This window comes from Loxodonta africana, chromosome 4 (assembly GCF_030014295.1).
Source record: "Loxodonta africana isolate mLoxAfr1 chromosome 4, mLoxAfr1.hap2, whole genome shotgun sequence".
Taxonomy (NCBI): Eukaryota; Metazoa; Chordata; class Mammalia; order Proboscidea; family Elephantidae; genus Loxodonta; species Loxodonta africana.
Window position 1 is genome coordinate 104,396,294 of NC_087345.1, and position 20,359 is coordinate 104,416,652.

At 37.2% G+C, this 20,359-nt stretch overlaps 1 protein-coding gene across 3 annotated transcripts in view; it reads left to right on the plus strand.

The window, feature by feature from the left end:
- Positions 1-20,359, plus strand: part of CPNE8 (copine 8) — a 281,410-nt gene that overhangs the window by 228,514 nt on the left and 32,537 nt on the right. For all 3 annotated transcript variants that reach the window (XM_003405719.4, XM_064284393.1, XM_064284394.1), the window contains 2 exons: positions 4,107-4,288; positions 11,801-11,928. In XM_003405719.4, the coding sequence (XP_003405767.2) occupies positions 4,107-4,288; positions 11,801-11,928 (310 nt within the window). The remainder of the gene's footprint in view (positions 1-4,106; positions 4,289-11,800; positions 11,929-20,359) is intronic.

Sequence of the window (20,359 nt, forward strand, 5' to 3'; positions counted from 1 at the left end):
AGCACAAAAATTCTCAACAAAATACTAGCAAACTGAATCCAGCAACATATAAAAAGAATTATACACCATGACCAATTCCAAGCCAACTCTTTGGCAAGTGACAACAAGAACAACATACAACATCATCAGGTTAGATTTATCCCAGGAATGCAAGGTTGGTTTAACAATTAAAAATTTTATGTAAATATACCATATCAATAGAATAAAAAACAAAACCACATGATCTTCTCAATAGATGCAGGAAAAGCATTTGCAAAAACAAACAACTATTCATGATGAAAACATTCAACAGGCTAATAATATAAGGGAACTTCCTAACCTGATAAAGGGAATCTATGAAAAATCCCAAGCTGACATCCTAGTTAATTGTGAAAGGCTGAATACTTTCCTTCTAAGATCAGGAACAAGACAAGGATGTCTGCTCTTAACATTTATATTCACACTGTGTTGGAGGATCTAGCCAGAATGAGTAGGCAAGAAAAAGAAATAAAAGGCACCCAGATTAGAAAAGGAAAAAAAAAACAAAAAACTTTATTTGCAAATGACATGATCTTGTATATATAAAACCCACAGGATGGCTATAATCAAAAATTCATATAATAGTAAGTGTTGCAAGGATGCGGAGAAATCCAAAGCCTCATACATTTCTGGTAGGAATATAAAATCTTGAAGCCACTTTGGAAAACAATTTGGCAATTCCTCAGATTGTTAAAAATAGAATTACCATATGACCCAGCAATTCTACTCCTAAGTATATTATACCCAAGAAAAATGAAAACATATGTCCACAAAAAAACTTTTACATTAATGTTTATGGTAGAATTATTCATAATAGCCAAACAATACATATGTCAATTAACTGATGAACTGGTAAACAGATTGTTGTATATTCATACAATAGAGTAAGATTTGGCTGTAAAAAGGAGTGAGGTATTGATACATGCCACAACATGCTGAACTTTGAGATTATTATACTAAGTCAAAGTGGCTAGTCACAAAACACCACATATTACATGAGTCTATATGAAGAGCTCTGGTGGTGCAGTGGTTAAGCGCTTGGCTGTTAACCAAAAGGTTGGCGGTTTGAACCCACCAGCCACTCCATGGGAGAAAGGTGGGGCAGTCTGTTTCCATATAGACTAATGGGATCTTGGAAACCCTAGGGGGCAATTCTACCCTGTCCTGTAGGGTCACTTTGAGTTGGAATCGACTTGACAGCAGTGGGTTTGGTTTTAGTATTTATATAAAATGTTCAGCACAGGTAAATCTCTAGAGACAGAAAATAGATTAATGGTTGCTTAGAGCTGAGGTACATGAGGATAAGAGAGCAATAGCTAGTGGGTATGGGGTTTCTTTTTGAGGTGATGAAACTGTTCTAAATTTCAATGTAGTAATGATTGCACAGATCTGTGAATATACTAAAAATCATTGAATTGTACATTTTAAATGAGTGAATTATATGATGTATAAATTTTACCTCAGTAAAGCAGAAAAAAAATTTTTTAAAAGCAGTTATAATAATCTATTGAAGTGAGGTTTTCTTACAAAGGCATCTCTAACACAAAATCAAATGAGTCTGATTTTAATTTTTTAAAGTTGCCTTCCCAGTGTAACTCCTGAAACACAGTTGTTGTTGTCTGAGTAAATTTGAATTTACCACTTATTATATCAGAAATATTTACACAAAGATTATGGACCACCACAGGATGATTTATGAAGTCACATTTGAATAATTAAATAGGAACTTTATATTTTGTGAGACCACAATGAGCTGTAAAAATGTAAAAACTTTCTAGAAGTCAACTTCTTTGCCTCATGCCAGATGGGTTGGGAAAGGATGGTGTTTCTGACTGATTAGGTTCATATTCTAATTTTACTAATTATTAATGTGTGATTTGGGGCAGGTTTTTTTAAACTCTCTAAGCCTCAAATTCCTTATCTGAAAAATGAGTATAATAAAAGCACCCATGTGTTAGGTTTGTTGAGAGGATTAAATGAAGTATGCAATAAGATGTTTAATACATACTAGATTCTATGCTATTATTATAAATAGTATTGTTATTAGTTGGGCCCAATGTTATCCATCTACAAGTTCATCCTCCATAGGCATTACTGTAGAAGTACAAAGAGAGTACAGACATGGTCCCAGAAGTCAAGGAGCTGACCATCAATTTGGCATTTTTTTTTAATTGTTGAAATTTTATGGTGCAGAACACATGAGAGTAGGAAAGAAGAAACAAAGAGGGCTGGAATAAACAAGGAAGGCTGTCTGGTACATGACGTAAGAGAGAAGAAAATGAATTTCAGGACAGGGGAGTAACTTGAGAGGTAGAAATGAGAGGGAAGGTGTCATCATTGGTACCATAAAAAGACTGATGTAGATGAAGATGCTGGAAAGACATAGGCAACATCTTTGTATTGGTTGAATCTGGCCCTGCTATGCATGATACCAAGTCAATACCAAACCCATTGCCATCAAGTTGATTCCAACTCATAGCGACCCTATAGGACAGAGTAGAACTGCACGTAGCGTTCCCAAGGAGCACCTGGTGGATTTGAACTGCCAACCTTTTGGTTAGCAGATGTAGCTCTTAACCACGACCCACCAGCGTTTCCACTATGCATGGTAGACTAAAGTTTTTAGACACATCGCAGGATAAGATTTTTTTGGGTGGGGGGATTGTTTTTCTTTTAATTTTACATTGTAGTTTTCTTGCTGAAATAGTTGCCATGTCAGCATCACTGAGTAACATCGCTTCTTATATTTGAGAGTTGTGTTAAGTAACCATTTAGTCCAGTAATGATCCTGCTTATCTGTGTCTCCAGTGGGCTTCTGACTAAGTGGCAAAGTCCCTACTTTAGAGGGAAGACACATTTTAAAAATTTTATCGTGTAGAACCAGCCCTTGAATACTGGTTACCCTTTGGAAATATAAATGCATTTGAGCAATGAATTCTTTTTGGGTCAAAAATGTTCTGTGTATAATTATATGTATAACAAGCTGAAAGATCTCTCCTTTATTTTGGTTCTTCTCTTTGGATCTCAAGTGCTTATTATTATTTTTTTCATTATCAGAAAAGAACTATGCCCTGAGGCTTTCTTTCTTCAGGCAATGTTTTAATGTAGAATTTTGAAAAAATTAATACTTGTGCTATTACAGTCCCATTTAACTTTCCATTTTCATTTAAGAAACTAAATGGACTTTCAGACTGCCTTTGTGCTGGTAATTAGGGCAACTCAATGTGAATCTCAATGTGTTTCAGTGGTAGCACATATATTATTTCTCTCTCAAATTCATCTCTATTTAAGTGCAATGTCCTACACAGTATAAGCATATTAGAAATCCAGAACCTTGTGTATGACCCAGGCAGTAATAACAGTACTAGTTAAACTTTACTTTCTCCGGTGCTTTATTATTTTTAATCTCTTTCACACACATGATCTCATTTTGTCCTCCCAGTAAACACGATAGTAGGATTTATTACAGTCATTTTATAGATTTTTGTCCTATAAATAGCAGAACTCAATTTTGGGACTTCTGGCTCCTGGTGTAATGTCTAGTTAGATCTGATAATTTTCAGGTGTAGATATGTAGTCAGCATGAATTTGAAAATCGCTGTGGTTTCCTTTCTTAAAGTGATAAATTAGGATATTTCTAAAATATTCTATTTATTTTTGTGATACAGCCTTAGGAAGGCCTTGTAGTTACTGAGTCCTCTTGAATCAGTCAGGTCCTCTGACCATGGACATAAGTATTTAAGCTAACAATCACATGATTTTTTTTTAAATAAAGATTACCATAAAATAAGACGGACAAAAGTACTTTTATGCTTTTTCTAGGACTGAAACTCAGGCATAGCCTGTGGCACTGACAGGGAGGATAAATTTCTGAAAAGTCATTCATATGCTTTGACATATCTTTAGAAAACTTTCTACATGTCTGGTATAATGTAATAAATATTTATATGTTAATATCTACCTGAAAAGAAAATATTTGACAAGCTATGAATATAGTCAGAAAAACATAATTTTAAACATTTCATTCTGAAAAAAAAAAAAGTTCTTAACCCTATCACTTCTGTTTGAAATGTTTTCTCTGTCATCAGGCAATCCTGCCCAGCCCACTTCTCTCCACTACATGAATCCTTACCAACTGAATGCCTATGGTATGGCACTGAAGGCAGTGGGAGAAATTGTTCAAGATTATGACAGTGATAAAATGTTTCCAGCTCTAGGTTTTGGTGCAAAACTGCCTCCGGATGGAAGGATATCTCACGAATTTGCTTTGGTAAGAATGTATCTCAAGGATTTGACATTCTGAAAAAATTAAAAAAAAAATTTTTTTTTTTTTTTATCTTTTAGTATTCATTTGCTCTTAGTATTTGTTTGCTTTAGTCATTCTTGAAGATTTTGTGACTTTAGACTCAGCCCAATTTTGGTAAATGTTTGACATAAGAACGTATTCTTAATGGAAAGAAAGGCAGCTAAATAGATTAGCAATAAATCTACCTGATGTCTATCTGGTTTATAAATAGTAGGCCTGTTCTGGTCATCTATTGCTGCGTAACAAACTCCCTAGAACTTAGAGGCATAAAACAACGTGATTTGTGGTCAGAAATTCAAGCAGGGTACAGTGAGAATGTTTCTTCTTTGCAATGACTTAGCCTCACCTGGGTTGGTGTAAATGGCTGGAGATGGCTCGGTTGTTCAACTTGGGACATATCTGGGGCTTCAGTTCTGTTGTCAGTTGTCAGCTGGATTCCTCAATTCTTCTCCATGTCATGTCTGCTTGGGGTAAAATGTCTCATAAGATGACTTCTTTGCTCTTGTCCAGTGCCTGAGTTAGGATGGCCAAAATAGCTGGGATTGGCTGGACATCTCCCCCTCTCTCTTCATATGGCCTGTCCATGTAGTTATCTGGGGTTTTGTCACAGTCTGGTTGGTCTCAGGTAGTCAGAGTTCTTTCATGGTGGCCACCTTCCCCATGGTGGCCACCTTCCCCAGAGTAAGTATTCCAAAAGATTGGGGCAGAATCTGCAGCGCTTTTTGTAGCCTAGCCTTGCAAGTCCCATAATGTTACTTCTGCCACATTCTATTGGTGAAGCAAACAACTAAAGTCAGCCCAGGTTCAAGGTAGGGGATTTAGCTTTCACCTCTCATTGGGAGGAGTATCAAAGAATGCGTAGCTATCCTTAATCAACCATGTTCTAACATGTCATTTCTTTTAAATTTAAAGGGTCAGTTATGGCTGGAATAAATATTTCTCTAGTTAATGTTTAATTTACATAGATCTTTTTCAGTATTATATGAATGCAGATAAGCAATGTGCTGCATTCCACCTTCAAAGTAAACGCCACATCAAACCAGTTGCTGTTGAATTGATTCCGATTCACGGTTACCCCATATGTGTCAGAGTAGAACTGTGCCCCATAGGGTTTTCAATGACTGATTTTTTGCAGGTAGGTCACTAGGCCTTTCTGTGAGGCATCTATCTCTGAGATAAACCCTGAACCCACTTCTGTCAAGTCTGACCGATAGTGACCCTATAAGACAGAGTAGAACTGCCCTATTGGGTTTCCAAGGCTGTAAATCTTTATGGAAGCAGACTGCCACATCTTTCTACCATGGAGTGGCTGGTAGGTTCGAACCACTGACCTTTCAGTTAGCAACCCAATGCTTTAACCACTGCATTACCAGGTTCCTATATAGGGATGATTAGCTATAATTATGTGAAAAATTGTAGCTTTTCCTAGTAGAAGTGACTCCCTACTCTTCCCTATACGTGTAGAAGGTAGTTAAACTTTCCCACACCCAGTATTTTTGTAGGTCTTTGTTGTTTTTAATTCATATTATAAAATCAATATGTGATCATTATGGAGAAATTTCTTTTTAAAGTTCTGCAAGCCAACTATACAAATGTAAACAGTATTACCATTTACTGGGTAATTACTAAGTAACTAGCCAAGTACTTTACACTCATTATTTTATGTGATCTTTTATGGAAAAAAAAAATTTTTTTTTTTTCATAAAATTCCTCGGTGGTAGATATATCATGGCAGACACATTGCACCATTCTACCAAGCACCAGTCATATTGAACACAATAAGAAGCATGTCCCTGGGAATGGTATCATTCAGCTCAGAGGCTCAGGGGTTAACCAGGGTTTCAAAGGGCAATAATGGAACCCAGATCAGACTTGCTTTAGAATGCATGCTTTTGACTGCTACTAAACCACATCTCATAAAAACACCCAGAATCCCACCTCTCAGACACAAGCCTTATTAAAATCATGATATATATGCTTCCAGAAGCTTTTATATGATTAGATTTTATCTTCCTTAAATATATCTTAAGAGCAGTCTTTTTACGTTTTTATTCCAATACTTACTCTTGATTTTCTGTTCCATCAAACACACAATTGCAGGAAAGGTTGCTGGAGGGTTTAGTTCTTTCTTCCATGAAATAGCCCACATGTCATACTCCCAGTGTAATACAAAAATGAATATCTGTTGGGATTTTGTTATGTCTTAGAGAATTAAAATCTCCTAGAAACTTATAAGGCCATGAAAATCACTCATGTGCTCCTAAGTCTTAAGTGCCTCAGGAAAAAGGTCATGTGCTATTTTAAAGCCTTAGAAAAGGAATAATTATGTCAAACTAAATGAAGTTATTAACTTTTCTTCCATAAGTTTCTCCTCACCCTTGTGTATGATTTTTTTTTTTCCCTTCTCTCTCACTTTAATTCTCTGCTTTTCCTACCTCTGTACTGATACCTTGTAACCAAACCTGTTGCCGTCAATTCGGTTCCGACTCATAGCGACCCTATAGGACAGAGTAGTACTGCCCCACAGAGTTTCCAAGGAGCCCCTGGGGGATTTGAACTGCTGACCATTTGATTAGCAGCCTTAGCACTTAACCACTACGCCACCAGGGTTTCCCCTTGTAACCAGACCTACGCAAATATCTAAGGAAGCATTTTTTTATTATCTGTAACAATTCAAATTCATATGGGTTAGAGATCATACCCCTTTAAGTCTATGAAAAACAGTTTCCTTAATTGATGGGATCTAAAATGATGATGATATTGATGATGATGCAAATACCTCAACTTTAATATTAGCTTATGTTATAGTTTTTTTTTTATGTTATATTATTTTACTTTTTCTTTTTTTTAGTATTTCTGTTTTAGTGGATAAGCCAGATAGATAAGGGATAAATAGGTCTTCAATGAGCTAGTACTTGATTTGGTTCCTGCTGAAGTATTCTATGCTAACCTCATCCTAAATATATATATATATAAAAATCCCACTGCCGTCAAGTCGATTCTGACTCATAGCGACCCTATAGGACAGAGTAGAACTGCACCATAAAGTTTCCAAGGAACGCCTGGCAGATTTGAACTGCCGACCTCTTGGTTAGCAGCTGCAGAACTTAACCACTACACCACCAGGGTTTCCATTTACATATATATTTATACTGAAAATGACAGAATACAAAAACTTCAATCCCATGTCATTCTGACAATTAACGTACTGTCTAATGTTAACAAACTCTCATATTTCCATGGTAAGAACTTGTGATACATATTCACAACCATTAATCTATTTAACCAAGTCCAAATAATCTTTCAGATAACAAGGGAGACCTTTTAAAAAAGACAAAAATTCCTAGTGGGTGAGTTCTGGCTAGCACAAATGCTGTAACTGAGCTTTGCTCAATTTAAAGGGTCTCTGGCAAATCCCAGCCTTTCATGTGAGATACATACGAGAGTAGATGCTGTGAGGAAAGAAAAGGGAATGGGAGAGGAAAGGAAGAACTACCTAGTGTCACAACTTTAGCACTATTGACGGTGAAAAGAATGAGTCTTTGCTCCCCTTTCATTTGGATTCTGATGAAAATGCAGTAGGGTGAGACTCTAGAAAAGGTATTTCTGATGGACATATGGCCAGCCAGTATCCCTTGAAGAAGCCTTTTGTGTTGATCAGTAGAGACCAACCTGTCCAAATATTTCTCCAAAAAACACTTGCATACTTTCACATATTTTAGCACTTATAAAAATCTGTGCAATTTAATATTTATGTGCATGGCTTTTCTTTCATCTAGATTCTAACAATTTAGTAACCAAGAGTCTTTAACACTTTTATGTATGAAATAGCATGATAGATTTTTGTTTATTGTTGAAAAGGGAGAATTTTCTCAAAGCATTTTCCTACAGTAAGCAATCGCGGAGCAGCAACAAATACATTTTAAAGAGTAGAGCGGCAGTTCCTGAGAACATCCCTTCAGCATTTTGTCAGTTAGCCCTACTGAATAGGTCTGTAAAGGCTGTAGGCAGCAGCAGAGACTGCTGACTTCTTGGACTGAACTGAGTCTAAATTTCCAGCCCAGTCCCTAAGGGAAGGAAACATGAAAGCACAGGTGGGAGCCCAACTTCCCTCCCCGCTTAACGTCTGCATGGTGGGACTGTTGCTTATTTTGAGTTCTGTTATGCTTTTCTGTGCTTTCTTAGAATTGACATGCATTGTTTTATAAATGGAAAAGATTATTGATTAAAAAGAAAATATTAAAAAAGGTATCCATCACCCTCTTCATTAATAAACAACAAAACGGGCTGCACTTATTTTCGAAAACACCCTATAAGCTCATTCTAGTTTGCTTTAACAAACAAAAATTGATCCCCTGAATCGTAATTTCCAGTAATGAGTTTTGCAATGGACTTAAAAGTGATTTTTATAACTAGTTAAAACTTTATCATTAAGAAGTTAATCTAATTTTAATAGCTTTAAAGTATTTAAAAGAATCCTCATATAATGCAGAAGATATATTAAAAAGAATGTATAATTTTAAGTAGTAAACTATTCTTATCATCCAAAGCATATGAGGAAATCTTACAGTAGTAAGCACTAATTCAGAAATTAGTGGTTTAAACATTCCACAGTGATGAATAGAACATCAATGATTATCTTTTCACTACAAAGAGAAGAAAATGGTGACCTTGTTGTGATTTCAATTTCAGAAGCAATAATAGAGTTCCATAAAAATATAAATCCCCCATCAAAATGTTAAAATACACATTCAAAAAGCAGCTCAGAACTATCCTGGTTTATAATTGTTCCCTTAAGGCAAGTATATAGTACATTTTTATGTGCCCAAAATGGGTAATGAGTTTTAATTTTAATTAGCTTCATACCTTATCAAGGGAAAAGGACACCACGAAATCTTATTTAAAGGAAGGTGAATTAGGTCACCTCAGATTAACATCAAAACCAACCGTTAACTGCTTCCTGCTTAACATAAAGCTTTCCTTTTACACTTTAATTTCAGTTGAGTCGATTCATATAACCAATTTTATAATATACGGAGGCCGTTTCATTATTTTTATGTTTTTCAAAATTTACATAAGGGTTAAGTAATAAAAGGACCCCTGGTGGTGCAGTGGTTAAGAGCTCAGCTGCTAACCAAAAGGTCAGCAGTTCAAATCCACCAGCCACTCCTTAGAAACCCTATGGGGCAGTTCTACTCTGTCCTGTAAGGTCGCTTTGAGTCAGAATCAACTTAACGGTAGCAGGTTTGGTTTTTTAAAACTAATAAAAAGTTGAAAAAAAGATAATATTAAAAGGAAAAAGTGAGTATACATCCCTCTTTCACAAATGACAAAATTTCCATGATTGGTAACATCTCTCTTAGTTTCCTGAGATCTCCAGCCTTTCAAAATGCTTAGGATTTCATAAAGGCATGGAATAGTGGTGGAGGAGTCTGGTTTCTGGAGTCAGACTGCCCTGGTTCAAATATTGGCTCTCCCACTTGTGTTATGCGACCTTGGACACAGTATTTAAGCTCTCAGTGCCTCCATTACCTCATCTATTTGTTGTTAGGTGCCACCGAGTGTGTTCCAAATCCTAGCAACCCTATTTAGAACAGAATGAAACACTGGCCAATCCTGCACCATCCTCACAGTCCTTGCTATGTTTGAGCACATTGTTGGAGACACTGTGTCAGTCTATCTTGTTGAGAGTCTTCCCCTTTTTTGCTGACTCTCTACCTTACCAAGCATGATGTCCTTCTCCAGGGATTGGCCCCTCCGTATAACATGTTCAAAGTACATGAGACGAAGTCTCACCGTCCTCGCTTCTAAGGAGCGTTCTGGCTGTACTTTTTCCAAGACAGATTTGTTCTTTCTTCTGGCAGTCCATGGGATATTCAGTGTTCTTTCCCACCACAATTCAAATGCATCAATTCTTTGGTCTTATTTCAGCTACTTTTTAGAGTTGTTATAAAAAATTACATAACTAATGTAAATATTTTAGAATAAAGTTTGGTATATAGAATTAAGCAAACATTAGTTATAATTACCAAAGTCACTTGTAATTATTCAGCTAAAAACTTACATGCTAAAATGATTGATAACTATGTTTATGTATGTTACTGTCTCTAGTGTTTTAAAATATATCTATAAATTCTTTGCTACCCCTCTCTTCAAGAAAAAAAAAAAAATTAGGTGGAGACTAATTCCTCTCTGCTTGAATGTGGACTAGACTTAGTGACTCACTTCTAACAAATAGATTAAAGTAGAAGTAATGATATGTAACTTCTAAGACTAGATCTTAAAAGGCATTGGAGCTTTCTCCTTGCTCTCTTGGATTACTCCCTCTGGGGGAAGTTAGCTGCCATGTTGTGAGAACACTAAAGCAGTGCTATGAAGAGTGCATGTTGACCTCCAACAGTCATGTGAGGGAGCCTTCTTGGGAGCACATCTTCCATCCCCAGCCAACCTTTCAGATGAGCAAGGCCCAGGTTGGCATCTTGACTATAACATCATGAGAGACCCTGAGCCAGAGCCACCTTGCTGAGCTGCTCCTGGATTCCTGACCCCAGAAAATGTATGAGATAATAAATTCTTACTGTTTTGTCATTAACTTTTGGAGTAATTTGTTACATAGCAATAGATAACAAATAAGCTATCTTACTTGTGTTTTCTGGAATCCATACTAGGAAAATTAAACCTGATAGTGACAGAGCATTCAAGGTATGAAAAAGTTAGACTGGGTTTCCAGGTTAAAATTGTCCTTCTGTGTGCCGTCCCTGGAGTAAGAGCTCCTTGGTGGCAAGCTCTATTTCCCTTGAAGAGCGTGGATATAATTCTTTGATTCTTTTCCTTGTACCTTCTCTTGATGTTTCTCACACCAAATTGCATTTCTTCTGACTCCTTCTCTAGTTGGGGTTATCAATTTCGGCCTGAAAATGTGAACGTGTGAGCCTTTTTTTTTTTTTTACATTCTTCCTTGTAGTGGGTAAAAGCATTTGAATTAATAGTATTTTTTTTTCTGATTTTAATGCATGTTCACTGTTGAAAAAATTAGAATATACAGAATAGCTTAAAGAATTAAGTAAAAGTCACCAATTATCTAACCACCCAGAGGTAAATACTATTAATGTTTTGTTTACTTCTTTTCAGGAATTTTATGTTTACCTCCACATGTATACACACCTGTGCAAAATTAAGAAATTATTAATTATAGAGTGTTGTGACATTTAGCTTCTCTTATGATTATTCAGAATTTTCTCCTTTTTGAAGCATATGCATTTTTACTGATTGTACATTATTGCACATCATGATATTATAACCTATTGTAGTTATGTATCATACTGCAGTCTATTGTTGACCACTTAATTTATAATTTTTCTTTTGCTATTATAGATATATATAAAAAAAAATCTCTGAGGGTTAAAATGTATTATTTTCTTTTTTAATTAATTTTCGGACACTATTAATCTATCTTTTGCTTATAACTTTCTACAGAATGGTAACCCTCAAAACCCCTACTGTGATGGTATTGAGGGGGTCATGGAGGCTTATTATAGGAGTCTGAAATCTGTACAACTCTATGGACCAACCAACTTCGCTCCTGTAATTAATCACGTGGCAAGGTAAGTAGAGAATAGGCAAGATAATTATTCTAGTGCACTGGATTACAGTGAAATCATAACATTGCTAGTGTGATTCCACAGATGAACACTGTTTCCTTCTAGTTTGCCTCTGATAAAATGTGGAAAAAGGTATGCAGTAGAAAGTCTCTGTTAAGCTGTCATGATATTTCATTAAGAGATTTACCTCGAGATCTCAAGTGACGAATCCTACACTGGGTTGCGCTACAACTGGTCTTTTTTCAGTTAAGGGAATCATTGTTTTATTTGAAAAGGCATCCATGAGAGCAATAACAAAATTGACCGTGATCTCAACTATGTACATCATTCATATCTAGCATCACATTCAATAGTAAGTAGCACAGACGTAATAAGAGGCTGAATGCCTTTAAGATGACTGTTTGAAGCCTTTCAGTGATATATAGGGCACATTACTCTCTCCTCTCTGAAATTAATATAGTAACTAATTTTATAAAATTCCCAGAGCTCTACCTGTATATAGTACTTAGAATTGAGATCAGTGCATTTTCTGGAAAGTTAAAATGTAAAAAATCTGTATATATTTACGTATCATGTTTTTCATCAGTACATAAATGACTTACATATCACTTTTAAAATCTTTGAAAAGTTTGACTTGTGTCAGTTGCAAATCCTATGAAACTCAGCGTTATTTTGAGATGATAAAAAAGGTTTAGCTCTTGTATCTTTCTGAACATGTAGCCACTACTTGAGTTATACTGCTAGAGTTATAATTTGAAGAAATCACTCAAGTTTTTTATAACTTCTTTTACTCCTTCCTACATCTCCTTTATCTGGTATGCCTTACAAACCTCAGGGCTACATTTTCTGAATCAGCAAACTTATAGTTCATATTCATTCATTTTTATAGCTTATTCCTACTTTGTCGGTATTGTTTTCCTTTGAATGCAAGGCCCCCTTTCATTCCTATCATTTGACCAATGTAGAAAAGCAATGCGAAATTCTAATTGTATGCCCAGGTTCTAGTGTTTTACTCCCCTCCCTACGTCCCTAGCAACTGAAGTGTGCTCTACTTTCCATTATCTAGGACATGGGCAAGATGCTAAAATACCCCTGCACTCAGGGTTAACCCCTGTAGAACTCCCCTGTGGAACTCCACCTGAGGGTGACAGTGCTGCATTAATGACATTCTGAATGTGACCTTTAACTCAGAGTTTTCAGACATTTTCTGTCCACAGCCCATACTACAATATGAATTTTTGCATCTCAAGCTTTGACACACACAGACTTACGCACAACTAAAAAAAAAAAAAGATTTTTGTGAAATAATGCTTATATTTTTTCATTTCTATGGTTTCCTATTCTTTTCTTTCTTTCTTTTTAATGCTGGTCTTGACCCACTAAATTGATTTTATTGTCCACCAATGGGTCATTACCTGTAATTTGAAAGACGCAATCTAGCTTATTGTACTAGCTTGTTTAAGTAGTATTACCTATACTATATTTTCCTAGCATATTGTTGGCTGGCAAATAAAGTAGAATCAAAAACCATATTAATGCAAGATAAATTAAGATTAGCACTCTCTCTCTCTTTTAAACTATCTTACCAATGACTTTTTTCCAAAAAGATGAATATTGTATTTATTATAAATGTTCTCATCCATGCTTACCATGTTATTATGTATATTTTCCCCTGCTATATCTCAAGTATAAAAGTTAAACTTACAAAATATCTAGGTGCATTTATGCATGCCATTTAAAAATACAGACTCCACATTGTTCTATTGCTATTTTTAAAATTTTGCCCAGCATTTTGTAAATTTGAAATAAAGGAATAGTTGTCAGCAAAAGCTTTCAGACTCTTTGAAAATAAACCATAATTGAATAATTTTCTTGTTACCTTTTAAAATAGAGAAAATAAGAAAAACAGTAAGAGATGACTTTTTAAGAGTCATCTTTTCCTGCCAGTATAATAACAAGGTCCATCAATTTAACTATTATTATGGATCTATATAAGAAATACCTTTATCTTTTCCCTTTTATATTTGAGTTTTTATTGAGACAATTTCTGTCTAATCCAAAATTATCATCCAAATAATTTATAAAGTGGTGGAGTCAGCCTGGTACTGTAGACAGATGTTCCCTGTCGACAGATACAAAAAACAGATACAAACCTCAGGCCTAGAACCCTAAGCATCAAATGAAGGGATTAAAGAATTAGATGAAACACTGAATGGAAGAAGAAACTGATGGAAAACAGAGAACAAGGAGAGATATGATGTAGAGGTCCCCTGCCAACTAACAGGGTACAGCATTGCCATCTTGGAACACAGCCAGCAAGGACCCCAGGCAGGGAGTAGGGGAAGACAACTTCACAAAGCTCCCAACAGCAGACAGAGCACCCAGTAACCAGAAAAACATGCGTTTCCACCCCGCACCCTTTTGCCCAATGCACCATCTCCACCCCTTCCTGATGGGCCAACATGCCACGTCTGCCCTCCTACCCCCACTGCCTTGCTCCCACCATGCCATGTTTTTTACCTCCCTTCCTTTTTCTTTCTCCTTCCCTCCTAGTACATCACCTCTACCCTTTCGCAGAGCCATTGGCCAGTCACCACCCTCGGTCCGTCCCACCCCCAAGTGCTGGCTCCTGTGCACCATTTCTTTTTCTTTTTTCCCTTTCTTCTTTTTCTTTCTCTCTCCCACCTAGCCCCATACACCATCTCCACCCCTTTCCAACAGGCCACACCACACTTCTTGCCTGCCAACACCCTGGGTCCACTCCACCCTCACTGGCTGGCTCCCACTATGCCATTTTTTCCCCTTCCTTTTCTTTCTCCCTCCCACCTAGTCCCATACACCGCCTCTACTCATTCCCATTTGGCCATACTGCACTGCCTCTGCTAAAGAGCCACTGGCCTTCTGCTGTCCCAGGTCCACCTGTCCCCATCTGCTGGCTCCCGCTGCACTGCCTTTTTTGTTGTTGTTGCTTTTTTCTTTCTCTTCTCTCTCCCATCTAGTGCTGTACATCACATCCACTTCTTTCCACCTGGCTCTCAGGTCTGCTTGCTCCCATTTGCCAGGCCTACCATGCCACCAGTTTTTTAATTCATTTACTTATTTTATTATTTTAATTTTTTTCTCTTCTCTTCCTACCTTTTCTTTCTCTCTACCACCTAGCTCCCTATCCCACATCCCCCAACACCACTGGACCGCACCACACTGCCATGGCTAGAGACCCATCAGCCCACTGCCACTCTGGATCCACCCCTCCCCAACATGCCCACTCCCATGGCATTGCCATTTTTCCCCCTCTTTATTTTATTTCTTTCCTTTTGTCTTTTTCCTTGTCCCACTTAGCCCCATAAGCCACCTCTCCTCCCTTCCCACTGACCTATTGATCCATTCCACTCCCACTCATCAACACCTACTGTACAGCCAGTTTTTTAAATTTATTTTTGTTTTGATTTTTCTATTAAAAATTTTTTTTTCTTTCTCCCTTCTACCTAGCCCTGTATGCCACCACTTATCCTTCTTGCTAATCCTGCCACACCACCATGGTTAGAGAGCCACTGGTACACTGACCTGGCATTGCCCTAAGTCTACCCCACCCCCACACATGACCCCCCACCAGGCTGCCAGTTTTTTTCCTTTCTTTTCTTTGTTTTTCTTCTCCCTCCCACCTAGCCCATTACATCACCTCTCCTCCGTTTCCACCAGCCCTTGGGTCAACCCCACCCCCACTGCTTGGCCCTCACCACGCTGCCATTCTTTTTTCTTTTCCCTTTTTTATTCTCCCCCTCCGCCACCTGTCACCATATGCCACCACCCCTTCCCACCAGCCCCTGCTGTGCTGCCACAGCAGCAGGCCTGCAGTGCCCCTCCCCACACCACTCAACCTGCTGTTGAATGGTGGGAAGCATTCCTGTACCACTCCCCATCCAACACCTCCACCTATCTGACAAGAGGCTGTGAATGCTCCCACGCTGCTGGACCAACATCAGAAGGCAGACAGCACTTGCCCAGTTCTCCCTCAGCTACCTCACCAAATCAGTATACAGTGAAGCAGGCTGGTCCTGCCTGCTGCTGCCCTGCCTGCCTGAACAAGGTGGTGAGAGCTATTGTGTACACAGATGAGCAAGCAGCAAAGCATGCCAGGCTTGCCCAACCTGACATAGCGAAACAAAAAAGCAGGATGAAACAAATAAAGAAATAAAGAAAATAATACCTTAGTGTCTTGGAGACAGAAGACAATATCAAAACATATAAAAAAGCAGGAGAAGATGGCTCCACCAAGTGACCAAAATAAAGAATCAGATGACCTTTTAGTAGAAGGAAAGGCAGTGGAACTACCTGATATGAAATTCAAAAGACTAATACTTAGGGTTCTCCAAGAGATCAGGAAAGAGATTAAAGAAAACACAGGCAAAACCAAGGAAAAAATAGACAAAATCATGGAAAACACAGGCAAAACCAATGAAAACATAGCCAAAATCAAGGAAAACACAGGCAATAGAAGAATTCAGAAAAATAATACAAAAATGAAACATCAAAATAAATAAACAACTAGAAATCATAGAAAAGCAGCAACTAGAAATCTAAAAGATAAACAACAAAATTTCAGAAGTGGACAACTCAATGAAAGGTTTTAGGAGTAAATTTGAAACAATGAAAAAGAGAAACAACAAAATTGGAGACAAATCTATGGACACCATTTTGTTTGAGAAAAATCAGAGAAAAGCGTGAAGAAAACCTAAGAATTATGTGGGACACAATCAAGTGCAAAAATTTGCACATGACCAGAGTTCCAGAACGGGGGAGAAAATGGAAAACACGGAGAAGATTGTTGAAGATTTTCTGGCAGAAAATTTCCCAAATATCATGAAAGATAAAAAGCTGACTATCCAAGAAGTTCAGTGAACCCCATACAGGATAAACCACAAAAGAAAGTCACCAAGACGTATCAGAATCACACTTGCCAAAACCAAAGACAAAGAAGGAATCCTAAGAACAGTCAAGAAAGATGAAAAGTCACTTACAAAAGGGAAGACAGCAAGACTAACCTCTGATTACTCGGCATAAACTATGAGGGCAAGAAGGCAATGAGATGATATATATAAAACCTGGAAAGAAAAAAACTGCCAACTAAGAATAAAAAAAAAAAAAATACACACTGCAAAACTCTCTCTCTCAAATATAACAGCAAAATTAGGACATTTACAGATAAAAATTAAGGAAATTTTTAAAACCAAACCAAACTTATAGGTAATATTAAAGGAGGTCCTTCAGTTAGAGAACCAACATCAGTCAACAACCAGAGTCCAGGATACAGGACAGTATCAGCCATATATCAACCTAGGTGAAGAACTATCAATAATAAAACAAAGCTAAAAGACTTGAAACAGCGAAACAAAGATGTCAGCCTATCAAAGATGACAATGTCAAAACAATAAAAAGAACAAATGGTATAGGTATAGAACTTTCAAATAGAGTAGAAGTCAAGGAGGTATCAAGGAATAAAAGACTGGTTCAAATTTAGGAAGGTGAGGGTAAATTTCAAGGTACCCACAAATAGAGTTAACAAGCCTACTCATCAGAATAAAAAAGGAAAAAAACACAAAGACTCAGTAAACACAAAATCTGTAGTAACGGAAGAAAAGAACAAAAATATTTACCAACTAAAAGGCAAATTACTACTTGATTATATATCAAGAAAAGTGCCATAGTTGTAGTTTCTATGAACTCTTTATATAAAACTGCTTCTCCATCTTGCCATTCTTAAATATATTTCATTAGTACTTAGCACCATGCCCACCATATAGCTGGTAGGTATTCAAGAAATGTCTAATAAATAAGTTCGGTATATGTTAAGATCAGTGTCATTAAAAATTATTTCTAGCAATGTCTAAAGCAAATACACATCTATACATTTTCTCTTTGCTTGAATTTTTTTCTTAAAAGTGTTTTTTCTACATTGGTAAATGCTTAGTTATTTATAATGGATTTCTAAAAGCATTGTGAAGAATGTCTATTCTTTTTAAGGATAATAATATTAAGCACCCCCATGGGTCTGTCAGTTTGTCATACTGTGGGGACTTGCATGTTGCTGTGATACTGGAAGCTATGCCATTGGTATTCGAATACCAGCAGGGTCACACGTGGTGAACAGGTTTTAGCTGAGCTTCCAGACTATGACAGACTAAGAAGAAGGACCTGGTGACCTACTTGTGAAAAAAATTAGCCAGTGAAAACTTTATGAATAGCAGCAAAACATTGTCTGATATAGTGCCGGAAGATGAGCCCCTCAGGTTGGAAGTCGCTCAAAAGATGACTAGGGAAGAGATGGCTCCTCAAAGTAGAGTTGACCTTAATGACGTGAATGGAGTCAAGCTTTCAGGACCTTCATTTGCGATGTAGCACGACACACAATGAGAAGAAACAGCTGCAAACATCCATTAATAATAGAAACATGGAATGTAAGAAGTATGAATCTAGGAAAGTTGGAAATCGTCAAAAATGAAGTGGAATGTATAAACAATGATATCCCAGGCATTAGTGAGCTGAAATGGACTGGGTATTGGCCATTTTGAATCAGACAATCATATGGCCTAGTATGGCTCAAAGAACTATGGCTTTTTTTTCATCCTCATGAAGAACATTTTAAGATCTATTCTGAGTACAACACTGTCAGTGATAGGATAATATCTATACACCTCCAGGGAAAACCAGTTAATATGAATATTATTCAACTTTACACACCAACCACTAAGGCTCAAGATGAAGAAACTAAAGATTTTTATCAACTTCTGCAGTCCAAAATCCATCAAACATGCAATCAAGATGCATTGATAATTACTGGCAGATGGAAACAAAAAAGAAGGGTAGATAAGTGGAAAAGATAGACTTCATGATAGAAATGACACTGCAGATTGCATGGTAGAAGTTTGCAAGACCGATGACTTCTTCATTGCAAATACCTTTTTTCAACAACATAAATGGTGACTTCACATGTGAACTTCACCAGATGGAATACACAGGAATCAAATCGGCCACATTTGTGGAAAGAGAGAATGAAAAAACTCGATATCATCAGTCAGAACAAGGCCGTAGACTGACTGTAGAACAGACCATTAATTGCTTATATATATGCAAGTTTAACCTGAAGTTGAAGAAAATAAGAAAAGTTCATGAGAGCCAGAAATATGACCTTGAGTATATCTCACCTGAATTTAGAGACCATCTCGAGAATAGATTTGACGTATTGAATGCTAATAACCGAAGACCACAGGAGTTGTACAAGGACATCATACATGAAGAAAGCCAGAGGTCATAAAAAGACAGGAAAGAAAGAAAAGAACAAAACGGATGTCAGAAGACACTCTGAAAGCTGCTCTGGAGTGTCAAGTAGCTAAAGCAAAAAGGAACAAATGATGAAGTCTAAGGACTGAACAGAAGATTTCAAAGGATGGCTCTAAAAGACAAAGTAAGGTATAATAATGAAATGTGGGAAGATCTGGAGATCAAAAACCAACAGGGAATAATGTGGTCTGCATCCCTCAAGCTGAGAGAACTGAAGAAAAAATTCAAGCCTCGAGTTGGAATATTGAAGGATTCTACAGGGAAAATAGCAAACAATGCAGGAAGTATCAAAAGATGATGGTAGGTCCCCGAAGACAACTCATCAGACATAAAAGGGACTGGACAGTGGGTAGGAGAGAGATGCTGATGAAGAATGAGCTAATTATATCAGGTGGACACTTGAGACTGTGTTGGCATCTCCTGTCTGGCGGGGGGGGGATGGGTGGATAGAGAGAGTTGGAAGCTGGCAAAATTGTCACGAAAGGAGAGACTGGAAGGGCTGACTCATTATGGGGAGAGCAAGTGGGAGTACGGAGTAAGATGTATATAAACTTATATGTGACAGTCTAACTTGATTTGTAAATGTTCACTTGAAGCTCAATAAAAGTTAATAAAAAAAAAAAGATGATGGTAGGAATATAGAGTCACTGTAGCAAAAAGGATTGGTGGACTTTCAACCATTTCAGGAGGTAGCATATAATCAAGAACCCATGTTCCTGAAGGAAGAGGTCGAAGCTGGACTGAAAGCGTTGGCAAAAAAAAAAAAGAATCCAGGAATTGACAAAATACTAGTTGAGATATTTCAACAAATGGATGCAACACTGAAAATGCTCACTCATCTATGCCAAGAAATTTGGAAGACAGCTACTTGGCCAACTGACTGGAAGAGATCCATATTTGTACCCATTGCAAAGAAAGGTGATCCAACAGAATGTGGAAATTATGGAACAATATTAATACCACACGCTAGTAAAATTTTGCTGAATTCAAAAGCGGCTGCAGCAGTACATCAACAGGAAACTGCCAGAAATTCAAGCTGGATTCAGAAGAGGACGTGGAACCAGGGATATAATTGCTGATGTCAGATGGATCCTGG